Source organism: Anneissia japonica, unplaced genomic scaffold, assembly GCF_011630105.1.
Source record: "Anneissia japonica isolate Jap-2015-1 unplaced genomic scaffold, ASM1163010v1 scaffold3867_len840240_cov202, whole genome shotgun sequence".
In the NCBI taxonomy this organism is placed as follows: domain Eukaryota; kingdom Metazoa; phylum Echinodermata; class Crinoidea; order Comatulida; family Comatulidae; genus Anneissia; species Anneissia japonica.
Window position 1 is genome coordinate 435,706 of NW_022715965.1, and position 10,298 is coordinate 446,003.

A 10,298-nucleotide genomic window follows, 5' to 3' on the forward strand; every position below is an offset into this window, starting at 1 on the left:
TAAGAGACAGGAATTGCATATGAATGTACAAAGGTAACATGTAAAAAGCAGCACAAAATTTAAAAGAAAAATAATACAGAAATTGACATAAAAAATTGATGGAATATTCAGAAATCATTAAAAAAGCAATATATACTGTACAGTACATCAAAATGCAAGAAAACAGTTGGAGGAGGTTGTAATTAATAAGTAAGAAAAAAAAATGGCACATCAAAGGGAGGAGGAATAACACTAAGTCAGAGGGAAAGGTCTACTGTAGGCCTAAGTTTAATTTTAAATTAATATATCGCCCAAATATGGGATTGGACTTGTTTGGAATCGTTGATAAAATAATGTATAAATAAATAAATAAATTTAATTATACTGTATACAAAATAGATATGTAAACAGAAAAATCTACTGTGAATAATTGTGTTTTTAAAAAGCATACAAATTATGTAACAATGCTTGTATAGGAACCTCAGTCCCAGTTTTACAAAACTATATAATTTCAAGAGCAGCATAGGTCAGTTGATTTAACTGGCAGTAGACACTCAGTATCCACTGAACCAATACGTTTTTTCGGTCAGTGACCAATTCAATTTCTTATGCTTCAGTTTGAGGGCTGATATTGCAAGCTAGATAGGGGTGTTTGAGCAGTGGTCCTGGTGAAGGCTCATGTCAAAGATCTTATAAACACAAGATAGCGTTCTCCGGGATTTACGCGTGCAAATTCTGTAATAAGGCATGAATGGCGCCCTCTTGCTAAATTGGAAACTTTTGACCCTTGACCGCTTTGATCTGACCATACAGTACACCGCCTGTGACAGCAGAAACAGGAACCATCTCAGATCCATGGCAACAGATAGGACGCCCTCTTCCAAAACTTATTACTTTTTCTCTTCGGTAATAGCGCATGAATGACGCCCTCTTGCTAAATGGGAAACTTTTGAACCTTGACCGACGCTTCTATTTGTTACGCGTAAATCGCGGAGAACGCTATCTTGTGTTTATAAGATCTTTGGCTCATGTGCATAATATTATTTAGAATTCGGGTATCGGGGAGAAGATAATTAGTGGCTTACGGGTGAACAGACTTTATTGTTACCACCATGCTAGTAAAATATTAAAAACTATAATAATAAATAATATCAAATATTTTGTATGTTAAAAGGTAGAAAATAAGAGAAATTTCAATCTGTTTTAATAATTAAATATGAACTTGGCATTAATAAACTAGGTTACTGTTAATTCGACCTTTACTGTTGGGTAGATTACTATCATGGATTTTAACATAGGATTTCATTTTCATTAGTTCTTTATTTCAAAAATATGGAAAAAAAATGTTTGCAAATACTAACCCCAAATTTGATACTGATTACATAACTGTCAATAGAGTATGGCATGCCACTATTATTACTAGTTTACCAGTATATAATTATTATATTGATTTTAAAAAAAAAATCTGGATTGCATGTACATTGCCAGAACATTCATTTACATTGTGGTTTTGAATAACAATCAGAAAATGACATAAGACATGCAACACTAGGTAAAATATGAATCAATAATTTGTGACTTATTTGATTCAGTTGACTTTCTTCCAACTGCTTCTATCCTCGGCCTTTCTCTTGTTTTGTTGATATCTTTCTCCATTCCATCTTTGTCATCTAAACATGTTATGTGTTGTCTTCCCGTACCCATTTTTCTTCAGTCATCCCTTCCAACACCCTCTTTATCACTGACTTACTAGACCCTTGCAGTATGTGCCCTTTAAATTAATACTTTCCCTGTGCAGTTTTCATAAAATATTTTCCCCAACCAGTCCCAAAACAATGCTACAAAATAAACATTGCAATAATAAACAGTGTGTTTAAATTTGGAAAATAAATAATTGGTAATTTAAAAGAATTGAATACTGCATTTCTTCTCATGGTTCATGTGTTTATTTTCTCATTGGTCACTTGAGATCTCGCTATGATCAGCTGCCGTGCGTCCATACGAGAAAATCCTGATCCGGATACAAAAATATGATGATCGAATCACTGGCCAATAAGAAACTGAAAATTGTAAACGCGTACGTGTGATTGGTTGATGATAAAAACGCGGTCAACTTGCTAACCGATAGCGCTTGCTAACGTTAGCGTTAACTGATCGGGCGTTCTCACACAGGTGCTAATGGTTAGCGCTAACATTTAGCTCCTGATCCGGATACTAGGGCTCTCGTGAGAACCAGGACTTAGTATTATACATGAATTTTGTAGTCTGTGTCTGCTTATTTCCAAATCATTTTAGTAAAAGAATTTTTTTATACCTTGTTTAGCGAATCCACTGCCCGCAAATAATGATGATTTAAAATGAAATTTCATTTTTGGGCAAGAAAAAAAAAAGTTGCTGCTTTGAAATCTCAAAAAATAAGATATGTATATATTTCTTTCTAATTATAGAAATTTTAAGTATTTAACCATCCCATTACTACACTGTCTCCGTTCACCAATAAAATTTGATTTTTTGTTTTTCTCCTCTATCTGGATGTTTGTGGCAAAACTATTTACTTAATAAGAAACAAAACAAAATTTTATTTAAATTTTTTTTCCGCCCTCCTCTGCCGATCTTTAAAAAAATAAGTTCACAAAACAAGTTGTAAAAAAAAGTCTCGCCTTACCTACTTTGAAAAATATGCACTTAAACATAAGAGGTTGTGTTGTACAATTAAAAAAACTAATGGTAATATCTCATTTTATATAGCATTTTACTTTGAAAATATTCTTAATCATAAAGAACTTTTGTCGTACAGTTACAAATACTAATGATTATATCATTTTATCTTGTAGAGCAAAACCCAAATAGTTGAGCTCGCATTAGAGTATATCTTGGAACTGAAGGATAAATATCATAAAGTGCTTCTTGAAGGAGCAGAGAAATCAAGAGGTAAACAAAGTTCCACTGTTCCTACAAATTACCGTTGATATTAAGTGTATTATAATTCTTTATAACATTTAATTTAATTATGATTGTGTTATTATTAGAGGGAAAAAAATTCATTCTATATAAGATAATATTTTATCGTTGTAGTCTAGCGGACACTAGTCCCCATTCTATGGAACCATGAACGTAACTATCTATTCTTTGCTATTTGAAACACTGCTACGAGTTTTATAGTATTTTAAAAAATTAATAAAGACAAATTTTGTTTTGTTTTTACCAGTTGAGGAGTTGGAAAGGTTAAGGAAAGAAAACAGTCGCCTGATAGATGAAAACCGACGGATGTCTTCAATGGTTAATAATATAAAGGTGAATTCAAATGGAATTCAAGAGATTAAATCTCGTTCAAAGAAGTCGAGGAATAGCCAGAAGCAAGTGTTTGTAAAACCAGTTGAACCGATTACTGACTTTTCTGATGACCTTGCAAAGCTCAACTTAGAGATGGAACAGATTCTGGCAAACCAAGAAATCACCCTTGAGCCAACTCCAACTACTAACCAAAATGTTACCAGCAATCTCCTTGAACAGTTGTCGCAGCCAGTAACCAATCAGGATCTTGGGTTGATAACAGCACAAAATTTGTCGCATCCAAGCAATATTGTGCAAAACCAGCAGACTCTGAACTCTACTGATAATGGAGGTTCTGCATTAGGCAATGAGATTCTGTTAAACACCAGCACAACCTCATCAACTGCCCCGATTGTCAATTCAAATATGATTCAGGTAAAACCTGAAGAGTCAAAAATTAATAACCAAGGACAAATGTTATTGCTTAACAACCCCAAACTGACACAAACAGGTGGAACACAGCCAGTGACATTGCAAGTAGCAAATGTTAATTCACCATCTTCGGCTGGCGGTCAAAGTATTCAGATATTGCAACCAGGAAATCAGATCCAGCTCCAATCTGGGATTCAGAATCAAGGCGTTGCTGTATCTGGAAATAAACCTATTCCACAAATTCAGCTGACTAGAGGTAACAATGCCTCTATTAAGCAAACAAATGCAACAACCACCTCAATTCAGTTGCCAGGAAACCAAAACATTCTTCTTACAAATCAAGTTGTGGATCAGTCAAAAACACAAGTGAAGAATGTTATACAGAATCCACAACCTGTAACTATACCACACAATTTAAACAGAACAGCAGTGGTGCAACAACCTACACCTGGCCAGCCATCAACACCTGGTAACCCGGTTATGCAACCAATGCAGCCAATAAGATTGATTGTGCCAATTATGACAACAGCTACTGGCCAAGCATCAATGACACAGCAGTTAACCTTTCGTCTACCGAATGGTCAAACACAGACTTTTCCTCTAAGGATAATTCCAGCCAGTACCGGTGCATCTAGCACAACTCAGGCTACAACAACAACTCACACCAATAATCTCATGCCTCTGGCTCCTGCTCAGACACCACCAACACAAAATACCTCAGGAATGGTCAGAATACAACCGGCCCCACCAGCAACTGCCACAACTTTACCTGAGATAAAACCACCAAATGTAAAGAAAAAAAAGAGCGGCAAGATAAAAACTTTAACAGACTCTACTGCTGCAGTTGTCCAACAAGCACCCACCTTCACTGCAGCTGGAAATCAAAGAATTGTTCGTTTACAAGCTCCAATTCAAATAGGACAGAAAAACCCATCTGGTGCTCAAAACCTTGTTTATTTACAGCAGAGTGGACAACTTATTCCAATTTACCTTCCTGCCAATACCACTCCTGGCCAGAATGTTCAAAACATCATTGCCAACCAGACAGGAGTTATTACTACCGGGAATACTCAAGGCTCCCCACAAATTGGAACATCGCAAAGTGGACCGATTCAACTAACAACTATGGCCCAGCAGGGAAACCAAAGCTCATTCAACTCTTGCCAACCCCAGCAGTTGAATGCCAGTCAAACTCAGATTGTATCTACCAGTTCAAATCAACAAATAACTTTAGTTTCTCAAGGAAAAGAAACGATCTTGAATAATTGCAACACAACTATAATACCTTCAACAGCTGGTCAACCACAGTCTCACAGTGGCAGTACACTCTTACAAACAAGCGACCAACCGGATGCACTTGCCAGTATAATGGCATCATCAGAGATTTCGGACCAAGATTCTGGAATTGAGTCACAAGATTTACAGAAATCTCACAAATCTTTAGCTCTTCCAAGGACAGATGTAACAAATGCACCTTTATCTCCACTCTCAGTATTAACAGCAGAACTTGGAATAAATGAGACTGAAAGTCACTCTGGTGGTGAAAAGTCTAATGATGTTGATAGCAGTAGTCAAGACATTCTGGCGAAGGCAGCAGCATCAATTTTCTCTCCCGGACCATTAGATGTTGTTGATGGTGAACAAGATGGTAATTCAATAATTCAGTTACAAACTGAAGATAAAAACATTATGCCTCAAGAAAGCTGCTCAAGTATGAACTCAAATAGTGTTGAGGATCAAAGACCACTCTTAATGGAGTCACAGTCTTCGTGGATGTCGTCAGAGGTTGACCAAAGTGAGCCAAGTGAAAAAAATATTGTGCCTTCTAAATCTACTGAATCTACTGTAAAAATAAAACGTAAGGAGAGTCGGAAGAAGCAAAAGATAAAGCGAATGAACTCTACCGTTTCGGAAGAAACAAATCCACAGCAAAATATTAGTGAAGCAGGACTTGCACAAGACTTAATACAGATGGCAGATATGCCATCAGAAATACAAACACAGTCAGACTTGAGATCAGAAGATAATCAGAACTACCAGCAACCTCTAATTGTGTCTCATAGTCAATCATCAGCATCTAGGTACTCGGCAGAGGCTTTGCTAAGTGGTATGGTTTCTGAGTCATCTGCCGCCCATCAGACTGAGACCAGTTCAATGTCTAGCACATCATCAACTCCAAGCAATTCTTCATTTCCATCATATACAGGGTCGAATAATTTTGTGAATGATATATTAAGTAATTCAATGAGTGCAAGTGGTTTACCGACATACATCAATGAAGATGAGCAAAACCAACAGACCAGTCTCTTTTCACCATACAAGCCCTCAAACAAGGCTTCATTAGACAATAGACATGAAGAATTCATTTCATCTAGGAGTGTTAAAGGAAAGAGCAAGTCACCACCTTCAAGGAGTACATCCTTTAATTCACCAGTTCAAGGCATGACAACGTCAGATCTCTTAAACATTGCAGATTCTGTTTCAGATACTCAGTCACAAAGTTCAGTTCTACAGGGTCACCAAGAAAATATTTTACCAGAATTTCTTAGTCCATCAAACTCTGAGAGCTCACTAGTTTCTGAGCAAGAAGCTAAGCTGGTTTCTACACCCACACCATCATCAGTTGCACAAACCAAACTTCCATCATCATGGATTAGTCATCATTCAAGAGCTTCAGAGTTAGCATCAGTTACTCAACAGGCACGTTCTCAAACTAATAATCAACCTTTAAACACACCATTTTCAACGACCACAACTACAGTGACCTCCCAGAGCCCAACCAGCCGACCTAGCTTCTTTTCACAACCTTGGTTGACAACTACATCAACAAGCTCAACAACAAGTACCTTAGCATTTACCCAGAGTGTATTCTCAAGTCCTGTATCCTCAACAGCTAGAAGTTCACCAAATTTGACATCACCACAACAACAGTTAACCATAGTTAACAATGGTTCTGTTATCACACACAGTACTAAAGTAACAGGCAGTCCATCTAGGCAGGCCAAAGTTCCAGAAAGTAAAATTTCACCAGCACCAAGAGTCTTCACTAAAGAGACAATTCACAGAACACTGACAATGGACATTGTAGAAGAGCAGACACAAGAGGTTCCAAAGCCAAAGAAGCACCACACTTTACCAATTTCAGTGCCAGACAGACCGATTATCTCAGCAGTTCCTGACAGGCCGTCAGTACCAACATCTGTAAAACCAAAAGCAAAATCTAGCAGACGGAAAAAGAAAGCAACGACTGAAAAGAATCCACCTGTGGAACCCCCCTCTCCAAATGTAAATGAATCATTGGCCAATGTAGGAAAACGTGCATTAGATAAAGATTTAGTGGATAAGTTTCCATGGTTGGCTGATGGTGAAAGTGCTAATGGAAGTCAGGAGAATGAAGTACATGAACAATCACTGAAAGTTAATACTGCTCAGACTAGTAAAAATGTGACATCTTTCAGTGTACAGACATTAAGCCAGAGTTCAAATGTTAAAGGAGATAAAAGTTTGAAAGATAACCACTCGAGTAAAAAAGATATGTCAAAGCAGATTGAAGCAGTTTCTAAATCCACTGCTGCTAAAGAAAAGGAATCAGACCAAAATGCAGAATCTGACAAAGCTCATTTCTGGAACCCTACTTCAAGACTTGCAATGTTGAACACACAAGAATCTGTTACAGTGTCATCAGAGAATGTTTCAAGGTCACACCCAAGCAATCAAAAGCCAATTAATGAGCCAACCTATTCAAGTACATCATCAGTGATCACTTCTAACCATACAACATACCCTAGGTACACTTCTCACCAACGGACCAGCTCTAGCTACACTCCTGTAGAGGTGTCAAGACCGTCATTTTCAGACAGTATGACCACCAGTAGTCTTCACAATTGTAACACTTTACAGTCAACAGAGAATAACTCAAATACATCCACATATGATCCATTCTCAACTTTACCCCAAAGTTTCTCAGGAGGGAATACATGTTCTTCAAATCAAGAAGCAGTTGATAGTCTGCCGGATCCTGATATGGACTTCCTCTCTCCAACACCTGAACCTGCACCAATGTTTCAGACATCATCTAACAGACGCATGACAAAACAACCAAAGGAAATCTCAAATTCATTACAGTCTCAGACATCGGTTGCGCAGCATGGTATTGAGCAGAGTCAAAGTAAACAGCCCTCTGTAGTGACGCAGAACTGCATGCAGCAAAGCAGGGACTTCAGTTGTGTTAAATCACCAACCCAGAGTCAGCAGACCACAAGCTTCAGTGAGCATATTCAGAGCACAGTTTTATCTTTTCAGCCATCTGTATCGAAAAGTTCTGAGAGTTCACGCGCTGACTTCACTTACACTCAACAAAATAAGTTGCCAAGCACTTCCAAGACTGATTATTCCCTCCAAAATGATGATCATACTGACATTTTTGATCCAAATGCGTTGGATTTCCCATCATTGCATGACTCCCCACCTCAGGAAAACTCATCCCGTGCAAGCAGTTCTGTTTCATCTAGTCACATGTTCCAAACACATACCGATTCACAGCAGATGCGTATAGACACGCCAAGGTTTGATAATTATCAACATCGAACATCTGAAAGTATTTCTTCAATGGACAGAGAATCAAGTATGAATTTGTCACAAACTAACCAGGGTTTTTATAGCAGACAGTCAAGTTTGAATAACCAGGTTTCTCATAGCAACCTGAAAAGACCTGCATCCGATCAGCACTCTGACCAGATTTCTGCAAAGAGGCATCCAAGAGTTGAGACATCTTCTGTTAACCAGGGTACCCGCAACCACATGGGAGTACCCACCCCTGATAGTTTACCTAGAACTCCACTCTCCGTTGAAGGGCATGTATCACAACAAGAAACTGGAAGGTTATCAACGGCGACAAGTAATGCAAATGTAGCACATCAACGACATCACTCGGATAGAAACACACCAAATTATAATAATCCCGCTGAAAATTTTTCCCAGCCAAGTAGAACTCTTGAAACAGGGCATATCTCTTCACGGAACCGTAAACGCAACAACCAGGCACAATACTACCCTACTTCGCAAACACATCGTTCGGAATCTACCTTGTCGCATGACCATTCACATGATATGTGGCATTCGCTTGCGTCCCAGAGGAATCCCGGAGCAATGGCGGAAACCTCACCATTCTTACCAAACTTTTCTGCTTCGCAGCCATCCCATAGCACACTTCTATCACATGGTGACCTTGCAAGTACATCATCAAGCACCAGTTCGAGCATTTCCCCTTCACGTCGGGTTCGTAATCCAGAACACCCAACCTACCTTCCTGCTCATTTGCCCAGTACCTTGCTGTCTAATCAACCAAACAAAGTTTCTAGAGACACTGATATAGGTCATTTTAATCCAATGTTTGCTCCCCGGGCACCGAGTTTATCAATGAATCCACTGCAGCATAACTTTCCTATTTTCCCAGATCATCATGCACCAAGCTTCAATGTGGCTAAAGGGCCTCAAATCCCATCGAATATGAGCCTGTCAACGCATCCGCACATTTCCCCGAATTTCAGTTTTAATAGTATTTTTGGTGATACAGGGAGCAACGGACATGTTGACGCTAGCTCCCTCAATCCCGGTTTACATGTGCCTCACCTTCACAGTAATGCTGGCATTCCTGTAGAAGAACATTTATCATTGCGCGGACATCACATTCCATCTAGACATGCACAGACATTTGGTGGTAATCCCGTAGGTTTAAATTCTTTGATGAGACCAAATGTTCCGCCTGATGTAAGGCCATCGTACAAAGTGGCCATGTCAATGCACGCCCAGCCGCATTTTCACGGTGCATCATTTGGTAGCATCCCACCATATTAAGATAAAATATTTATTACATTTATTATGTATTTCATTGAAATTTATACCAAACATCTAATTTATGTGGAATATTGCTTTGAAAATTTATGAAAATGAGAAGTCGTTCATTTCTTATAATCTGGAAAAATTCCTCTTAGTACTTATATTAAAAACTGGTCACTGATTTTTGGCCACAACGTGTGTTGCTCCTGATATGCGTGGTCAGTATAATTTCATGCAACATATCGTGACAAATTATGACTCTGATTTTTCACATTCAGAAGTTCCTAAAACCTCTGTAGTTAAACCTGATAGAAATCTGAGTAATTGTCATCTTTCTTTTAAATGAACGTTGCTGAATTCTATGCAAGCTTTAACTTCTTACACAAATTTTAGGAACTTTATTCCTTTACTATAGTTTTAAAAATAAACCAACAATGGCGATAGATATACTAGATGAAAAAATATGGACCATCCGCAAATTGGACAGCTATTTAGAGAAAATAATTACCAAAATTCAAACAATTTGAGTTATGAGATAATGAGTTGGACAATCTGTAAAAGTCAATTTGATTTTTCAAATTGTAAATTAATTAACACACCTTATTTGTATTTATGATCATGTAATTTCATTTATTTTGAATTTGAACTTTAGTATGTTTAGGCAGCACCAGTTTTGAGTATGAAATTTAATAAGCTGACAGAGCTAGGTAGAGTTAAAGTCAGAAATATCATTGATGAAATTCTCCTTGAATTAATAATTACTTTTTACAGAAAAG

At 37.8% G+C, this 10,298-nt stretch overlaps 1 protein-coding gene across 1 annotated transcript in view; it reads left to right on the forward strand.

Moving 5' to 3' along the window:
- LOC117109478 (serine-rich adhesin for platelets-like) overlaps positions 1-10,168 on the forward strand; it is a 14,717-nt gene extending 4,549 nt beyond the window's left edge. The window contains exons 4-5 of the mRNA XM_033251838.1: positions 2,814-2,910; positions 3,188-10,168. Coding sequence (XP_033107729.1) covers positions 2,814-2,910; positions 3,188-9,540 — 6,450 coding nt within the window. The 3' untranslated portion in view covers positions 9,541-10,168. The remainder of the gene's footprint in view (positions 1-2,813; positions 2,911-3,187) is intronic.
- The last annotated feature ends 130 nt before the right edge of the window (positions 10,169-10,298 follow it).